The following is a 20,224-nucleotide window of genomic DNA, read 5'->3' as shown; positions in this document are numbered from 1 at the left end:
AAAGGCAAAATAACAAAACAAAAACAAAAAACAGCATCTGGGGAAAGTAGAGAACTTTAAGCAGTAAAAAGACTAGGTTAATCTCCTCAATGATATTCATCTGAATAGCTTTAATTTTTTTTTCTTCAGTATGGCCTTTTTTTAAAATAATAAATTATTGAGAAACCGAACTTGCAAAATCATCAACAAAACATGTGCCTCAACTTCACTCCTTGTCTCAGGGAAAAACCAAGGCCCTCTTCAGAACACCTAGAACTCCAGGAAGGACACACGGGGAATCGTTATCCTAAAGAACATACTTGAAGCATCCATTTTATATAAAAAATGCTGTTTAAAATTTTAACCCTGCTATTTGGTTTCTGTAAATGCCTGCTTGCTTAAATAATAAGGAAAATAAGACTACTCCCACTTCAGAGAGGGCTTTAAACCTTCCCCAGACAAAGTTATCAGTGCTGGCACCAGGCCAGGCCTTTGGCTGAGGTCTCAAGACCCCAACACATAGGGGCTCTTTAAGAACTTGCAAAGAAGGCTGGAAACACCCCATATTTGGGAGACAAAGAAGGTGAGAACATATAAACAGGGAAAGTTCCTCCATGTGGGGACCCAAAATTTGAGACATTTACTTCGGGGCCAACACATAATAATAATAATACAATAAATGTAGCTCCATCTCTCTTAAGTATTGTTTGGTTCTTCTCTGGTTTTCTGTAACATACAAATCAGTGGAATGAACATCAGGTTTGCAATATGATGATCGAGGTTTGCATCCTGGAGTTAATGCTTATTAATTCCCAGTTTTTATTCTTATAAACTTGGGACATTACCTGCTTGGGTGGAGGTAATAATAAGCTAAGATAAATGCAACTTAAAAGATTTTTGGCAAAGGCTTTAGCAATTAAACAAATGTTAATGTTTATTTTTGTATAGTTTTTGTTTGTTTGTTTGTTTTTTTTTTTTGTTTGTTTGTTTTTTTGCAATGTTTTTAAAGACAATTTGCAAGGCGAAACCGGACAGTCCTTTGTCTAAATATTGTACTTAAAAATAACAAAAATTGTGCTCAGTTGTACTACCTTCTAAAGTGAGCTTACTATGCCGAAGCCGGTTTGGCTCAGTGGATAGAGAGACAGCCTGCAGACTGAAAGGTCCCAGGTCTGATTCCAGTCAATGGCATGTACCTTGGTTGCGGGCACATCCCCAGTAGGGGGTGTGCAGGAGGCAGCTGATTGATGATTCTCTCTCATTGATGTTTCTAACTCTCTATCCCTCTCTTTTCCTCTCTGTAAAAAATCAATAAAATATATTTTTTTTTAAAAGTGAGCTTACTAAAGAGTTTAGATATGGGTGGAATTAAGTCATGGGTGGTGAATACCAACTCTAACACTGGAATTGTGCTGATTAACCTGTACTGGTTCCTCAAGTGCCCGATTTTCACACCTCACAACAGCATAAGAAATAGGATGCGACCAAAGCCTATGATCACAGATCAGCTCCATGATCAAAGGAAGGCTACCAGTGAAACACAGTCAGAACATGTAATTATTAAATATACATAAACAAATACGATACACGTTTAACAAAAGTAAAGTCCAGAAATATCTAATATTAAGTTAATCTTTATCTTTGAAAAAAAAAAAAAAGAAGTAAAGCTGAATTTCTCCTGCTATATGGCAGAATATCTATTCCTTAGACAGAGAATGTATTTCTACTGAATAGGAATTTGAAATATCACGGTTATTCTTCCCAAGGCAGACTAAGTACTAGTTACGATAGCATAATAAGGATCTTCTTAATTCCTAAAAAGATGAATAATAGTCATAGGAAAGAACAGCCTTATCTAATACTGAAGAAAATTGGAAGACTAAAAGCCAAAGTATAGGGTACAAGGGCAGGAGAATAATAATAATAATAATAATAATAGTAATAGAAACACTTGTGTGTTGAGCAATTTGCTAAGTGTTCTACATGTATTAGTTTATTGAGTCCTCATATCAATGCTACAATGTAAATACTATAATTTTTCCTCACTTTCAATAGAGGCACAAGTAGAATAAATAACTTGCCTAATGTTAAGAAAGTTAGGAGGAAAGGAGCAGAAAAGTAAACTAAGGTTGTTTTCTAGTACCTACAAAAAACCCTAACCTTAACTGAATGCACTTGAGATGTGCCCTTTCCAAATGACTAAAATATGGAATTCCCAGAGGAAATGGGTTTAAAAAATTCATCCTGTATCAGTCATGGCTTGAAATGGACCAGTAAAATGAGCTATTAAGAAACAAAGGAAAATTCAGAATGTGTAAATTCATTCTAACACTTGCAGTTTCCAACACGGCTCTTGACCCCCATCTCTTGGACTCACCCGGATGATAATACTGCAGTCAGGCTCCTTCCTCTCCACATACACTTCAGTTAGCAGGTCTCCAGCCTGGGAAACCTGCAAAAGGGCAGATGGGAAGAGAGCAAATGTAAATCTATTGCAAGAACACACATACGGCACTTATGACAAAGTCCCAGTCCTATTTCTAAATATTTAATAATAATAAAAGAAGCCAATCTCCGGTAAGAGCATGCAGATACATATTCCCCAGATATGGTGGATTAAGGACAAGGAATTTACAGAAATGTTATAATCAGCTACAAGTCACGGTGAGGCTTTTTCCTCTCTTAACTGAGGAGTTTCGAGTTCTCAAATATCCTTATATTCTTACAGAAATTATGTTTGCTACAGAAACAGAAGCTGTTCAACAAAATAAGAACTTAAAATGAGCCCTATGTAATTCTGCTCTCTAAGCTAGAGTATGGGTCTAATACTAACAATTAAAGGGAAAAATAAGTCCTGCTAAATTTTCAGAGATAATATGTCCAAAAATTGAAATCTGAGAGTCAATGAGGTTAGAGTTGTATTAAAACTACAAATGGGAAAAGTATACTTAGAAAGAGAAAATAGAAGTGAAGTAATAAGGTAGATAATAAAGATAAGTTTTTTTAATTCTCTGTAGCCAAGCATTAGTGGCATTTGGGGTCACTGTTATACCTGAGAAGACATTTTAAGTGAAGAAGATACAAGCCAGAATATAAAAAGCCTAAGATACCGGTATGGACTGAGAGTATCATGTGAAAGTTAACAAAGAACCACATGAATCTCTGAAACATATTTTGAGTAGCTTTTTCCAGAAACTCCCTGAAGTGTGTAACCAACCAGGTGGGAATAATATCCATCCTCCACTCTTTAATGAAGAAAGGATCATTCTGAAGTTAAATTTGCCTCAGAGTAAAACCTGCTGAGTAAATTTGTGGGGAAAACATGAAAAATGTACTTTCAAAAAGAGTTCCTAATTATTTGTAGGTTTAGAAAAGCTGATTTCCCATTTTTCTTTCTCACTTTTGATGCTGAACAAAAATCCTAGGGAAGAGAAAATACAGATGACATTTCTACTTTTCATTGTGTTTGCATAAACAATTCTCCAGAAAGGATACATTTTTAAAAACTAAAAAAGCAAACACCACAAACTCACAGAGTGAAACCAAAAACAAGCCTAGCTAAGAAAGCAGAGCAGGGATAAAGACATAGAGACTGTCAGAAAAATACTCCCGAGGAGAGGTGGATGAAAGAGAAAAACTCAAGTGAAAAACTGTTTCCAAACACTCCTAATTTCCTTCTTCAATTACTCTATTTTATAGATAATTATTTTATTCTTCTGTCCTCTGTGGAAGCGGAAAAACATTCCAGACTCATTTCCTTATTGTACTATGAATATGGAAGATAAAAATGCAGAGGGGTCCTTGTGCTTTAGGTAAAACAGCATGGCTAATGCTGTCAAAGATCTCTTGGGCTCACACAATCCCTTAGTTCATGAATGAAACTCTTCCTCAACCAGCAAGAACCCAAGAAAAGAAGCTAAGAATGAGCCAGATTTTTGGTGTCACAGCCAAGGCCCCTGCAGGCTGCGTTAATTACTTCGTGTCAAAAGGGAGGAAAGACTCCTTGAGGAAATCAGTTTCAGAGCTTGGGACTCAGGCACTAGAATGAAGGCCTTTCCTCATCTCCTTCAGACAGAAGGATAGCTCAGGTGGCCTCTCCAATTAGGAGAGGATCGTTCAGTACTGAGGTGGATTTAAGGTTTGACTAATAAGGCAGCATTTGCCTCGTTCTCTGAGTGCATCCAATAAACAGAATATATTTAACCCATTTCTATTATTTACACTGGTACTCCAATTCCTCTACGATTTCCGGTGAAGAGGATTTAAGGTCAATTTTAAGCGAGGCCAATTGAACAGTCTTCAAACAAGGAGAAAGAGGCATCCTGGAAAAGTGTAGGGCAGCCTGAACACATAGAGCCACTATCACGGGAGTGAGGAAAACTAGAGAAGATCTAGAAAAGTCAACTTAAGACATAAATTAGCATATGTTACAGAGATCACATGGATACATTCCCACTGATACAATCATCCAAGTGCAGGCAAAGCAAAAGCAGAGAAGAAATAATTTATATGTTCAAAATCGGAATGGATAGAATCACTAGGGAGCCTGAATTTTCAATTTCCTGTAGTATTTTTGGCTTTAAATGCTTTCTGTGAAATCCACTGACATTTTCAATAGTGCTTTTATAAATGAAAACCGATTTTGTTAAAGGATATTCTGATAAGATTAACACTGATTTTTTTCCCTTTTATATTTTGAAAAATTTGCATGAGTAAACTTTGGCATTTTTCACCTATCCATCATGCTGCTGAATTACGTAACTATTTTTATATTGGGTCTCCTTGCCCGTTAGTTTTACTTTGCTTCAAATAGAAACTTGAAAATAAACACAACAAATGTATCTACTTACAATGGAAGTTTTGGGGGCTTTTTTTTTGAAAAATTCTTTTTATTCTCTGGAGATCTAACTATTACTACTCACTTGAGTGTCTTTCCACTTGGTAATAAAGCTATTTTCTATGTCCATTTGTTTGACTTGGTCTTCTTTAACCTGTTTAAAATATAATTTGGGACAGTCTAATAAAAATACATGGAGTGATGGTACTCATCCTCACATAAGCTTCTTCAGGAATTTAAAGACCAACGAGTGAAAATAAATGAGAATGGCCATCTCAATCCGCGCAGGCCCGCACAGCGAGGGCAGACTTACAGCCAGCCAGGCAGAGGTCTATCAAGGTCAGACCATTTTGTGGTGATACTACTTCAAGCTCCAGAGCCCATCAATGGAAGCCCCTTTGCCAAGGCATTTTAACAGGCAATGGGGAGACGACTGGTTTGTGGAGTTTCTATGTAGTTTGAGAGGTGAGACTCATTTCTCAAACTAAAATATTTTTATTAAGCGCTTTTGAAATTTCCACCTCTTAAAGTTGGATTGAACAAAACCATGAAGATAGCCATTTATTTTTTTGATCAATGAAACAGTACACATATAAAAATACAGATAGCATGCAAAAGCCACACACTTTTTCCTAATTCTTTCGTTTCTCAGTATCAGAATTATTGCACAGAGGCTGCTGTTGATCAAAAACAGTGAACACATATAGGAAGAAATTAAAAGAAGATCAAAGAGCAAAGAGAATTCGACAGCTCTGGTGTCCATTCCTATATAAATTAAGATACAAATAGTTATTTTCCTTCATTAAAATACAGTTTCCTTCCCTTTGCTAAGGAATCTTGTGATCAGTTATTTCAAGAACGTAGGAACTTCACAAGTTGTAACCAATATGTTGACCTCTTTCATTTCATTGGTGTATCTATAAGCCCTGGAAAACAAGGCATCTTATAAAACATAATTTAATGGAATACTCAAAAAGGTTAAATGACAAAACTGAGATGTCAGAAATAATAATGGCGCTAGATCCCGGTATATCCTACAGTTCCAAAACCTGGGTTTGCTTCCTCTATTTGCATGTCTTTGAACTAAGAAACCATCCCCATACTAACAGTTTTCTAATGACACATGGAAATATTAACTTCATTAAATAGCAAATTGAAAAGTCAAATTATTAGAACAGAGATGACTTAGTAAAACCCATAGAGTAATATTTCAGAATTTCCATTTTTTCCAATTCAGTGCACAGTGAAAAGAAAACATGGAAACCCTTTCAACTGCAGAATGTAACAGTCAGGCGTTTATTACTGAATTTGTACATTCATAATTTCACACCTCTAAGTACACATATTTAGTGCATACACACATACTGAGTAGAAAAAACACACACATAAAAACACTGTAAATAGAAATATTCTATCCAACAGACACCAGATGGTAAAACAGCTTTAAAAGTTTAAATCAATGACTATACCTTAAAAAGCTAGTTGCATCTAAAAAATTAAAAATCAAATATAACTAATACTTTATTGTCTTTATTTTGCAATATTCACAAAGATCTGAATAAAACATCCTAAAATATTTTTGCTTACAAGCAGTAACAAGGAAACTATTTTAATGAGAACAAGATATATTTACCTCAAATATTTCAACGTAATTATTAATTAAGTCCTCGATTACGTTCACTTCTTCACTAGTCTGTCCCCTCGTTTGAAACAAACAGGATGAAAAAACCAAGGCCAAATTATGGGCGTTCATGTGATTGATTTCTGAGCATTTCTGAACCCTGTTGAAGAACAGCATAGCTCATTATGACACACTTCTATTTGAAAATTTCATAGAACTATAAGTCATAATACTCATTTATCATTTTTTAAGAGATATTGAAGGTCTCAGATATAAAAGGCACAGTGGTTGATGATGTAAAGAAAAAACAAAACAAAACATAAACACAGTTCTTTCTTCCAAGTAGCTAACAGTGTGGCTAAGAACATACGAAAAAACTACTGTTCAAGAATAGCACCACAAGTTAAAAAGTAGCTCCTGAAAGTTGATTTAGTTTATCCAAATATCTCCAGATAGCGGGACTACCTATGACCACGGCATCAAGGTATGCTTGCAAAATAGTGTGAAAAGACCCCTGGGCCTGCAGCACAAATAAAAGAGGGAAAAGGGGGTGCAGGTAAGAAAGAAACGAGGCAAGAAAGGTGAATCAGGAGGCATAGAGAATTCCAAATTCAGTGCGCAGGGCTGGGCCAAATGAACCAGAAAATATATTATTAAGTGAGAAATATACCTGGCAGCTATGTCTGTATGGTTATTCAAAAATAGGATATTAGCTCTCAGAAAAACAAAGACCTAATTTAAAAATACAACTACTACACTTTTCTTGAATATAACCAAGGATGTCTTCTTCTAAGGAACAGAACTGAGTAGGAGTCAAACTTCTCAATCAGTAGACCACACTTGAGTCCTATAAAGAACATTTAAGGTAGTCACAAATGTAAGTTCAAAAAGATGAAGAAAAAGTATATATAGTCCTCACCATAGTAAAAGAACATTTACAGATAAAAATGCCTGAGATGAGAATACAAAGTCATGCACAGGAAAGTGTCTATCAATGCTCTATATTTGACACTGGCTGTACCTATAGCAGCTGCTTAAAAGCCCAATTACATTTGCAAACTTTGGGGACACATACTAAACAAGGGAGACCAACTCCATCCAAAGAATAAGCAAGGCTATGGAAGGCACACTTGCCTGTAAGAACAGAGATTTTAGTAGGTACAAGAAGTGGGTAAACATGACAACAATACATATGAAATGTAAGAAACAAAAAAATGCCGAATTGCATAGCAGTGATAGAGCAAGTGCCTCCATCCTATAGGATTTACAAGACGCACAAAGAATTACAAGTTGATGGAGAAGAATATAGTAACTGTGGACACCCCTCTCACAACCATTTCTGTACTCTTACCACACGACAGTGTGCACATCTGGAAAATGTATCTGCATGTCTGCCTCTGTTCCTAGAACCCAGGCATCTCAGAGTCAGAGACTGCTGCTTGGACCACACTAAAGTGCACAATCAATATCTTGTGACTGGATTTAAGGAGATGTTAGTCATGGGGAAGTGATCTTTTTCTAGGGCAAAGAAGGAATTCAGTGCAAAATCAACCTGACCCTATCCAAACTGACCTCAATACTTCTAAGGGCACTATCAGACATCACTACCTTTCTCGAGACCTCCCTCTGCAAAAGCATTCTCCTTTGGTACTCTTCATCTCTCTCGACTTTCTGAAGCTGCCTTCATTTCTGGCAAGAGTGGGTACAATATATAGTATTTTCCTTTATTTCTCAGCTCCCACAGGTTAGCATCCCCAGTGTTCCCTATTATACTTCCTCAGTGGCTTCTCATTCAGGCCTTCTCATCAGAAGCCGAAGAAAACTGTTTCCTAATTAGCTTCTCTGCCTCTACTCTCACCTCTTCCCAACCCATCCCATTACAGGGGTTATTATCCTAAAGCAGATTTGATCAGTCACTCCTGATCACCTAAACTTCCTAAAGGAATAAAATCCAATATGTTTTCCACGATGGATAGAGCCTTTCACAACCTCCTGCCAGACAACTACAAACCATCTTGTCTCCCAGCATACCTGTTTTCTAGAAAACACCCTTTGCTCATGTCTTAGTATTTCATGCCCAGTTCAATGTCTCTTTAAATAAGAAGCATATCTGGACCTCAACACACAATGAATGCCTCAACCGCTCCTCGACAAGCCCATGCCTCATGCTAAATTCTCTGTATTAAAATTTGTCCTGATGTTGCTGTGCTTCCTTGGAAATATAAAATGCCCTACAGTACCCTGTGAGTTCACTGTGAAATCCCAGGGCTCCTTGGTGCTCAGTTTGGGAACAGCTGAGTTAGGATTTTGTCATTTGTATATTACTAGAGGCCATGTGCACGAAATTCGTGCAACGGGCTCGGCCCCTGCCGCTGTAGCCACATGCTGCTTCTGCCTCAGCCCCGCCACCCTGTCTTCATCCGGAAAGTCATCCAGAAGGATGTCCAGTCTAATTAGCATATTACCCTTTTATTATTATAGATTACCAAATATTTCTGTTCACATGGACTCTGGATAGGCACTGACTTGTACACAATATAAGGTAAATTATATGTTAGTTGAAGAAAAGGAGAGTGAGAGGAAGGATGGGAAGGAATTCATTATTTCAAATTTGAATTAAGAATGATAAGAATAATGATATGTAACTCATTAATAAATTGTAGGAGCCTGATCCCTATTAAAATTTTTGAAGAAAAAAATGATCTGCCCCAATGTCTCACAGGCACAAAGATAGGACTACAAGGACTATATTTATATGGCACAGTAAGAAAATTAGTTTTAGAGTAATAAAATAGAGTTTCGGTGCATGAGAAGCGGTAGCTCAAAAAGGTGAAGAGACAAAAAATTGAGGAGGATTTCTGAATACAGACCCCAAGCAAACTACTTTGAGCAGAATTCAGCTTCACAGAAAGTTATTCAAGGGAGTGCTTCATCCATGCAGGAAAATATTCCTTAAGCAATATTTATACTTCATGAGGTTTTTGTAATTAATTTTCACTGATAGCAAAGCAAACCTTTGGTTTTAGCCTGGAAGGTTATTTTTAAACATCCTCTTCCTTCAGGTGTCACTTCTCAAGCTACTATTAAACCCCTCTCCTCCCCTCCCAAATGCAGAGGACTACATGCCCCGACATGGAAAATGAGTTTGGCTCTTCATGTGTCCTCATCTGATCCACAGTCTGACACCAACGTATTAGAGGCAGGTTAGATGCAAACTGATGTTGAAGAAGTAAGAGCTTAGGAAGAGTCCACCATGAGAGGAGGACTCACACACAGAGTCCTGCTAAAAAGTCTGGCCTCTGGACTTCCTTCTCTTCTCCGAATTAATTCCCTGTTAAATGAGTTTTCAAAGTCTACCACTTGAGGATGCTATGCATGATCATTTTTAACTCATTTTAAGAAACTCTCTAGTGCTGTTTATTTGAAATGCACCTTAATTATAGACACTAAAGTGATATTTAGTGGGAATTTCACTTTGAAACCATTCTTAAGATATAGTGAATGATTTGCAGTCACAGTGGAAAGTTAGCCACAGTACTTTAAATTCAGAAGTAATGACTTATCAAGTGCCATGTTTAAAATAAATTAGAAAATTCATGAGTCCACCCACCTGTAAAGGTGTTCAATTATAGCTGCCAATGTTGCTCGGTTGACCCCTGAAAGAGTACTTATAAATGCTCCATATTTTTTAATTCTTTCCTTGTCATCTTGGGTATCTAGAGGTTAAAAAAAAAAAAAAAATCTTTAGGCCTTCAATATTAACCTGAGTTACAAATTTGCCTTTTAACAGTATTATAAAACAATTATTACATTTGTATTTCACTAAGTGATATAAGGACGTATCAATAAAAATATGCAAACTTCTGGAAAGGGACTTACATAAACATTCCATGGCTATACACTATACTTCTTATACTTTTTTAATTAAAAATATAGTACTTTCAAAACCTAGGGTTGTATTTTATCTTCTACTGTTTGAACTATTGAGCTTCACTTAATAGAAATATAGCCAATAACTCAGAGTAGAGTGAAAATTGAAGAGATAAGCAAAACGTATTATAGCTCTGTGACGGGCCAGTGTTGCTCAGTGGTGGGGTATCAACCCATGGATCAGGAGGTCACGTTTCGAATCCCTGTTAGGGCACTTGCCTGGGTTGTAGGCTCAACCCCTAGTAGGGGGCATGTAGGGGGCAGCCAGTCAATGATTCTCTCTCTTCCTTCCTCTCTGATATCAATAAAAATATGTATTTTAAAAAAATAGTTTAACTCTGGCTATGGAAAGATTTTACTACTTCTATGTTAAAATGACACTTCTGATCTGCTTTTCTCTTGTGAAATCATAAAAATCTCCCCCAAACTAAAGTCATCTGAGGACTAGGAACCGTGAATTACCCAGCAGCCCCAGTACCTTCAATTTGTTGGAGAAGGAAAGCAGACAATAGAAGAATAGGTAACTATGATATTGACTTAGAGCAGGATGGACCCTGTGCCTAAAGCATGGTCAAACTTGGTTAACCATGGAAAAGAGGACAGGAATGAATTTCTCTCGTTCTCCCAACCCCAGGAAGTCAAATACTTGGGAAAAATTAGACACAGGAACCCTCAAAGTTCTCATCTCAAGAAGGTATGTAGTGGCGGTTTGGTCTAACATTCTAGCTCACAGGGAAAATAAAAGACCTTTCTTCAAATAAATAACTTATGCTGACTTCGTAACTCAAGGGGATTGCACTTACATACTCCCTTTCAATTCCCAACTACCTTTAGAAACAAGACTTTCTCATTTTCCATTTAGCCCTGCTTATTCTGTTCACAGAGAGCCAGCAGCACATTAATGAATCTTTAAAAGCACATGGTCATCTGTAAAGGGCATTAGGATCCTTAGGGAGGTAAGAAACTCCGTGATATGTTTTTGAAATGCACTCCTATTCAAAACTGCACCTGAGAGCTCCTTTGTACCAGTTAGCCTGCGGAGATCTATGACAGCAAACACTGTCTTACTGCGCTGGTAGGTGAAAGACTCTCTAAGAGCAAGAGGGGCAAATGCCCGAATTACATTCAGAGATTATACTAGATTAAGAGTTAACTATCATCCCTAATGTAATCAAACATTTACCCTCATGCCATCCAGTTTTTAACTGCAGGAGTAACTGCAACATTCAGTACAAAGTAATTAATATTAACACATTTATAACAAGAAGTCAGGAGAGTATAGCAAATTTTCATAAGTCTTATAAAAAGAAAATAAACGGCATTTTCAAAATAAAGCTTAAAAAGTAGAAAGCAAGCTTCAGATAGATTCGGGTCACAGAGCACTTATAATGAACTGCCCAACTAGCCACAGACATCAGACGATGTAATAGCGTTCTTAGAAGAATAGATAGTAGATAGTATAAACAGGCACAGCGTCACTTTAAGGCATCCGTGGCCTTGGCTGCATGGGACCCAAGAGAGCTCTCCTAGGAGGTCACCTAGGGTCTGGCTGAGCCTGGTCAGATCCAGCACAGGGCCCTTTGGAGAGGTCAGGGTGAGAGCTATATTGGATTAAGGCTATCTGACTCCGTAATCAAAGCCTTCTCCAGTCAATTCTCAAATAATTCACATCCAAGGGAAAGGTGAATACTTTCTCCTCTGACACACACTATCATTTCCCACCTCCCTCCTCCTGACAGACTGACATCAAAGACATCTTTGTCAGGGAATCTGAAACGTCAGCAATATTTGTCACATAATTTTTTTTATCACTAATTTTATAATAAAGACACACTGTAAGTATTTATAAGACAGATACTATAAATAATTTCATGGTTATAAATTAGAATAAACTCTTTTCAAAACAAAACTGAGGTTGGCAGGTTAACAGGGCTTAGAGAGATGTATCATCTAATTTCATATTTTATATCCCAGAGAATTATACAATCAACTCTTCTTGTGATTTGAGTTAAAAATCTATTGATTTGAGAAATACTAGGAAGCAAATAAGACTTCTGAGTTATGTAAAATTTGGAAAGCTTTATTTTAATAATACTACTCTTCCTGCTGGCACTAGTAAGGTTCATTCTTAGGATAATTTTTCAAATTGTGAATGTTTTGTAAGATTATTTCAAAATTAATCCCTTAAAATATCATATTTATGTTTTAGAATAAACAAATATTTTCAAAGAAAAAATATCCATTCCTTAATAAAGGAATATATTATCAATTTTTAAAACAGATTAATGTACAAGAAATATATTAGTAAATTATGGTATAATTCAATGATAATTTTAAAAATTGAAAAAAAGATTGAAAACCATTTTGAAAACATTGTAAATATATGGAATATGCTTGTAAAAATAGCTCTAGTAGAAAGATGGGATTAAAGACACTATATTTTAAAGTATTGTTATAATGTTCTTATAAAAGGAGTTGTTTTGAATTACTAGATATAAATACAGATTTATTGAAATCTTTTTGGCCAAATTAGTCATTTAATGAACTACTTTTCTAGAGTAATCTCTTACATAGGTTCTCTTACACTGGAACAAAGCTTTTTAACTTCATTAAACAGAATCTAGGGAAAATAACGGAGTAAAAAACATTGTGGTTATGTACTCCAAAGAGGAAGACTAAATGACAGAGAAATGCCAAAAGAACCATATAGGAAAATCTTAGAAAACCAACCTTGTATTGAAACTTTCACTTAACCTTAATGAGAAGTGAATAGCATACATGAAGTTACTTATAACACTTCCCAACTTCAAGCAGAGCAAGACCTAAGAAAGCCACACAAAACTAAGTATATAAAACTTTATTTAGCAATTATTACTATAAATTTCTTTTTAGGTATATATAAAAAACTGCTGATATTTACACAACTTTTCTTCTGAGACATATGTGCATTTTTGCCTTCAATTAAAACTTCAGATCATCATCAAAGAAGAGTTTAAAAACCTAGCTAGCCAATTAAAAGACAAGCCTTTATGATTACAGACATTATGTGTATTACCTAAAGCAGAGATCCAATATGGATAGAGCTCCTTAGTGAGAAGAGCATCGTCGATGTCAGAGAGAAACCTTTTCAGCACGCCCGTCACGTCCTCCAGCTGATGCTTTCCAGCCCTCAATTTAAAGCTTCTTGCATCTTTTTTGAAACTCTCCAGGAGTTCACTTACGTGCAAAGGATCGCCATTGTTTTGATAGATGTATTTGCACCCTAAACCTTTGTTAAAAGAAAAAAAAGATTATATGAAAAATGTCTAAAATCAAAATCCACTTTGACACCTTAAAAATTTGAACACATTTTTGTGCTGGGATGATGAGCAAGAAGAAATCGTTACCTGAGTTGATATAAACATGTCTGAGTGGGGAAGGTTTGTCCCCCTGATTTTAGTAGTTCCAGGGTAAACCTATGACATATTCCATCTCTGGCCTTTAATAAGACTCTGGTCAGCCCTTTCCTCAGCTGTTCATAGTATCTTTTAAAATTGCTCTTTTATAGCCAGTGCTCTATCTTCCCTTAGTCCCTGGGATACAAACTTGCCTCCAATTTCACTGACAAAAGTGCAGCTCCCTAGTATAAATTTCCTCAATCCTCTGCCCTCATATTTGCATATCAATGTCTGCCTGCCTGTTCCCACCTTCACCTTCTTCTAGATCACATGTGTCAAACACAAGGCCCGCGGGCCAAATCCGTCCTGCCAGGCCTTGCAATGTGGCCCACACTGCGCTGTCATCACTGCACTCCGCTGCGTTTCCATCACAATGACAGTTTATGACTGTTCAGTAAACCATTCGGCCCGCGATTTAGGCTGGATTTTAGATTTTGGCCCCTTCTCTGATTGAGTTCGACACCCCTATTCTGGATAAAGGGTATGGTCTCCTTTTTTTTACAAAGTCATTGATTCATCAAAGGCCCAATTCCCACTCTGTCAGGACAAGCTTCATTCATCAAGACTATCAATGACAACCTGTTTTCTAGATGCTATTTGGTCTTTATCTAATGAGAATCCCCTGCCCTGTTTGACACTCCAAATGAATCGCATTAAACTTAAGTTAATCTCATGGCCTTCGTGGCATAATTGTACCATATTCCCCAGCTCTTCCTTTAGGGATACTCTCCCACCTTTCCATTTATTTCTGCTCTAGAATTTCCTGGTGATTCCTGGAACCCAAATTCAATGCTCTTCATTCCCCACTCCCCACAAAATTATCTGGCTAAACCCACCTAGCTAGCGCATTACTTTAACTGCTTACATATACTTTTTCACCCAGTTTTAATTTCTAAGATTCCAAACAAACACAAATATATTTAAAGAACATGTACCATATATTTGCCACACACACACACACACACACACACACACACACACACACACACTACACATATGGACGAATCAAAATAAATTAATTTCCCTGCCTTGTTCAGGACCTCACCTCCCAATCTCTACCTCTTCTTTATTTGTTCCTCTATCTTGATATATGGTATAGCCTTCTCCCTAGTCCTTCCCAACACAGAACCTTTCTTTCTCACATTCCAGATTTAAAAAACCAAAAACAAATGAACAACTATGCCACATAGATTTTTTCATTACGACCCCTTTTTTTCCATCCTCCAGGCTGCTATTCTGTGCACTCAGTTCCTTACTAGGTTTTTCCAACTCCCTGCCCGTATTCTTGTGTAGCCCTAGTCTGTCTCGACAATGCCAGTGTCACCAAAAGACTAAAAATCTGCATAATGCCCTCTCAAGGTCTACGAGGCAAGTGTGAGGATTTAATTACAATATATAAGTCCCTATGTGAATTTTCCTTACCCTTCTGCCTCTTATCTTTCCCCTCTTCTCACACCAAGTCCTGGGCACAGTTAGCTACACAAAGTTCCCTGAACAGACAGTGCCCCTCCTGACTCCACACATGGGCACACCCTGTTTCCTCCTCTTCCTTCTAACAAGCTTCTATTTTCTCTTCAGACTCAGGGTAGGCACCGCCTCACCCATGTAGCCCTCCATGACCACCCCTACTCTGGGTGTGATTTACTCCTGTACCAACCCCAGCGCCTCTCTGCCACAGGGGTTTGTACACTTGAGATATGTCTGCCCACTTGTTTGTCTTTGATCCACAAATCTGTAACGTCCCAGGAGGCAGGGTCCTGGTCATTCTCTGTGGATAGTAGTTACTTAGAGCCTAGAAGAACACAGCAGGTATTCAATGAGTGACCCCCTTAATGCAAGAATAAGCAAATTCTACAAAAAACAATAATGACTAAGTTTCTGAGATACGGTGTACCTAGTTAAGTGAATTTATAATAGCTGGTAATCAAATAATAACTTAACTGAATGTGAATTACATAAATTAATTTCCCCCAAGAACTAAGAATTGCAACTCATTTAAAAAAAAATTAAAATTCTAAAAGTTATACTGTGAACTCTGTCAAGTTCAAATCTTGACACAATGAACACACACAAACACACACACACAAAAAAACAAAACAAAAAAAACACACACAAAAAACCTGGCCTTTCAATTTTCACCCAAAAGTCAGAAAGTTCAAAGTAAGTGTGACTTAAAAGGCTCTGGGCTGACCACCTACATCCTGAAATCACTAGACATTTTCTAATAAGATTGGGTTTTCCCCCATGTTCTGCTCATTAAAACCATTAAAAAAAATAAAGTGTCTTTCACTGGCTCTATTACTTTAATATGCAAGTTAATGTACCTTGTGTTAGAGTCACAAAGTAGACATAATGTATGACATTTAGTTGAAAACAATCTAGGGCTTAATGATTTTAAACTCAAACAAACATCACAAAGTAGCTTCTGATTTCCCTAGAGAAACATGAAATTGTACACACTGGAGGTAGTCGAGTTAGAATTGTTTTAATCATTTGTCAGCTTACGAGAGACTCTATGCCATTATGAAACTAACACGATGTAAAAATTCCCAGTGAGGTTATGCTCATGCCAAAGCATAATGTGTGCAATTCATTCATACCTGCAAAATGCAAGTGCACTAATACCGAGTAACGAATAAAATGAAGATGATGACCGCCTTTCTCCCCCATTTCCAACTAAACAGATGACTTTGGCTGATAAGATACATACACATGTTATCATCATGGGAAGAACCTTATAGTAATGCCCATGTAATGTGATTAAATACATAGTCACAGTAGACATATAATTTAAACACAACAAATCTGAATATTAATGATGACTGTTCTTGGATTCCATATGAAATAACTAAAAACACATTATGATAGTGGTCTTCTTAGAAGAAAGCAGATTAATATACACATATTAAATTTTCAGAAATTCTTTTCTTTTTATTTCTGGTATTTTGGTGCATATCAAATAATTTATTGTCAGTTCTCATGCAAAAACACATGATTCATGGATTTGTCTTTCACTTCCTCCGCCTATGTTGCATTTCCAGGACCAAGGTCAGTGGCTGGCACACAACAGACACCCAACAGGGAAGTAAGGAACCAATTACACAGTGTTTCACTGCAGCTCTCTCCCCGAGATAGTCTCTTTCAAATCAAAAACTCCCAAATGCATTTCTAGTTTTAAGAGGACAAAATAAGTTACTACACCTTCCAAAATACCAAATCATTTTAACCTTTTCTATCTTTATAATGTAACGCAATGGCATTTATCTGCAAATTAAAAGTAGAAACATTTTTAATATAATGCTTAAAACTTTTCTATCTTCTAGAGTATTAAGGAAATCTGTAACAGAAAGAAGGAATGTGAAGAATACATAGCAATTTGAAATTGAACACGAAGAATAAAGGCATATGTACTCCTCAGGCATATCTAAAACACTACTGCAGCACATCAAAATAAAACTGGACCATGTAGGTATCGAGCTGTTGGTCTGTTTTTTTACCTGTACACTATTCAAAGAAAATGTTGTAATTAAGTCAGAACTGTTACAATCAATATCCATGTGGCTGACAGTACGGTAACTAAAATAAATACATACACACCTGTATGTATTCATGCTAAAAAAATTCTTTGCCATGCTGTCCCATCATCTACTTCTAAAACCATGCTGAGGCAGCACACTGCATTCCCTTAGATTTCACTGTGGGCTTGCAAAATCTGAAAAATAGTCTTTTACCTATTTTTAATATACATTTCACATCATATATTCTTTCCATATGTTATTTAAATGTTAATGCATGTAAAGGAAGCAGAAAATAGTTAAAGTACATTATACCATTTAAATGAGTTTTACTGGGCAAAGGAACGACATGTAACTGAACAGTGACTGCATTCATATTTTCACTGATATACTTAACAGATATAAAAGCCCCTCATCCAGTCCAATCGGCACCATTTAAAAACTGTAAGAGTGATACCATGAGCTTGGGGGTTGAATAGAAATTCTGAGATACGTACCATACTGCGTAACAAATGCGATACAGCTGTTCACGATGATGGGAACGTCGTTCTGGCTGAGCTGCTGATCCTGCAAAGCATTTCCATCTGTACCTGCTGCTTTCTCAATCGCAGCATGCCAGACTGTGAAATCCAACTTGGTGTGCCCGTGGATGTACAACGTTCTGTGAAGTTTAAAGAGCATTGCCACATTATAGTTTTGCTGAAAAAAATTCTGACTTCTAGACAGATGATCCTTAAATCCATACACAGGTGATCTTGTCTCACCCCTGAGGAGAAAAACCTTCCATATTTCACCCCAAATGCCTCTTTTTCCTGCACAGAAGGGGGGGGGGGGGGCAGTTCCCTGGATTGGTGGTCTCACTTCCTTCTATTCCCCAGCCCCTGTTATTCTCTTTCTGAGTAAATGAACTGAAACTGTTCTGTAAGCATCACCAGTGACTTTGATTGGATATATGTGGCTGTATTTTCCAAGATTTTAGAACTGTTTATGATTTCTTTTCTTTAAAAAAAAGAGGGAGAGAAAGAGAAGGAAAATTCCACCTAATTTTGCTTTGTAGCAAAATTCTTCCTGGCTGTTCCTATCTTTCTGGTCAGTTTCTTTTCCCCAAGCCCACCTACACCTTATGAGAATGAAGCTGTAACCTCGGTGAACTCACATGGACTCCAAGGCCTCTCCTGGGACAGTGGTTTCAATCCCCATGTATAAACTGGTTAACTCCCAAACCCCTATCTCCAGGCTATAATTTTGTCTTACAAACCAGATCTATATGTAATCAAAACGCAAAAGCTTAAAACAGTCAGGCTGGTGTGGTTCAGTGGTTGAGTACTGACCTATGAACCAGGAGGTCAGAGTTTAATTCCCAGTCAGGACACATACCGGTGTTGTGGGCTTGATCTCCAGTAGGGGGCGTGCAGGAGGCAGCCAATCCATGATTCTCTGTCATCACTGATGTTTCTATCTTTCTCCCTCTTTGAAATCTACCTATATCTATCTATATCTATATCTATATCTATATCTATATCTATATCTATATCTATCTATATCTATATCTATATCTATATCTATCTATATCTTTATTTAAAAACTTAAAACAGCTGAGTGGGGAATCCAATCACTTTTAGAACTCAAATTTTAGCTCTGCACTAACTTGCTTTGTGACCCAGGAGAAGTTTGGACCTTCTTTGGGCCTCAGGTTCCTCACAGGCCCAATGAAGGGAATAGTACCTGCCTTAGCGCTGGATAAATGTATAAGAAGAACTAAATAATGAACCGTAATACTAAGTGATACCAATTTTTGGACACCTTCACTGGAATGTGCCATGGCCCTACACTCAAGATACACTAAACAATCACACTGCCTTATCTTTATAATAAACTAGTGGCCCAGTGCATGAAATTCATGCACATTAAAAGGGGGTTAATTAGAGGAAATGTTTTGATATTACTATTTGCCCTTTCTCTATAATAGAAGTGCCAGAGATGAAAGAAAATTAGTAAAATGTATATGAAAATCTCCCTCCTTTCAGAGTCTGGGGCATGCCTTAGGATTCAGAGTCAAGCCTCTGTCCACCTGTAGCACCTCAAAATCTTGCAAGACCCAGACCCAGTCGGCCCCACCCCCATAGTGTGAAATCCAGATCTGGCTGGCCCCACCCTTGTCAAACCCCTCCTGGCGCCGGGCACAGCCTCAGGTCCCCTGTCAAGTCCTGCCAGGCAGGGGACATAACCTCAGTCCCCCAGCTCTCCTTCAGGTCCCCCAGCCCAGCGCTGGGGCAGGAGGTGCGGCTTGAGTTTCCCTGGCCCAGCACCAGGATGGGGTCATGGTCTGAGGTCCCTAGTCAAGCCTGCAAGGCGGGGGAAACAGCCTGAGGTTCCCCATCAAGCCCTGCTGGGCGGGGGAGGGGGGGGACGGCCTGAGGACCCTGGCCTGATGGCTGGGGGGAGGGGCACAGCCTGGGGTCCCCTGACAAAAACCCCACTAGGTGGGGATGGGGGATACAGGCTCAGGTCCCCTGCCCAGGCCAGTGTCCCACTGCCTCAGGTCCCAGGTGATTGTTTCTTAAGGCTCATTACAGGAACCAGGCTCCGCTGTAGATGCAGCCATCTTGTGTTACAGAAACCCCACCTCTGCTGTGGGCGCACCACCAGCTTTGTAATGATGTGATGGTCAATTTGCATCCCCCCTCTTTGTTAGATAGTAAGGACATTTTCTGCTCTCTGACTGGCCACTCCAAATCTGCCCCAAGGTTCACTCCAGGTAATCATCCTTGACACTCTACCCTGATATCCCTCCGATGCTTAGTGGTAACCGGTGTCCCCCTTAATCCTGAGGAGTCCCCCAAGCCCTGCATTATACCACCAGCTCCATGTCTGAGAATATTTTAGCTGCTAGATCCAAACATCT

At 37.9% G+C, this 20,224-nt stretch overlaps 1 protein-coding gene across 10 annotated transcripts in view; it reads right to left on the bottom strand.

The window, feature by feature from the left end:
• Positions 1–20,224, bottom strand: part of ARAP2 (ArfGAP with RhoGAP domain, ankyrin repeat and PH domain 2) — a 156,132-nt gene that overhangs the window by 30,251 nt on the left and 105,657 nt on the right. For 9 of the 10 annotated variants that reach the window (XR_004984430.2, XR_004984429.2, XM_036418854.2 and 6 more), the window contains 6 exons: positions 17,817–17,980; positions 13,423–13,635; positions 10,048–10,153; positions 6,450–6,597; positions 4,902–4,970; positions 2,357–2,431 (listed from right to left, as the gene is read on the bottom strand). Coding sequence is in view for 8 of the 10 variants with exons in the window: in XM_036418854.2 (XP_036274747.1) it covers positions 2,357–2,431; positions 4,902–4,970; positions 6,450–6,597; positions 10,048–10,153; positions 13,423–13,635; positions 17,817–17,980 (775 nt within the window). In the remaining 2 variants the exon portion in view is untranslated. The remainder of the gene's footprint in view (positions 1–2,356; positions 2,432–4,901; positions 4,971–6,449; positions 6,598–10,047; positions 10,154–13,422; positions 13,636–17,816; positions 17,981–20,224) is intronic. The other variant, XM_036418844.2, reaches the window with a different exon arrangement.

This window comes from Pipistrellus kuhlii, unplaced genomic scaffold (genome assembly GCF_014108245.1).
Source record: "Pipistrellus kuhlii isolate mPipKuh1 unplaced genomic scaffold, mPipKuh1.p scaffold_m20_p_1, whole genome shotgun sequence".
In the NCBI taxonomy this organism is placed as follows: domain Eukaryota; kingdom Metazoa; phylum Chordata; class Mammalia; order Chiroptera; family Vespertilionidae; genus Pipistrellus; species Pipistrellus kuhlii.
The sequence above is the reverse complement of the archived record's forward strand: the minus strand, read 5'-3'. Positions and strand labels throughout refer to the sequence as shown.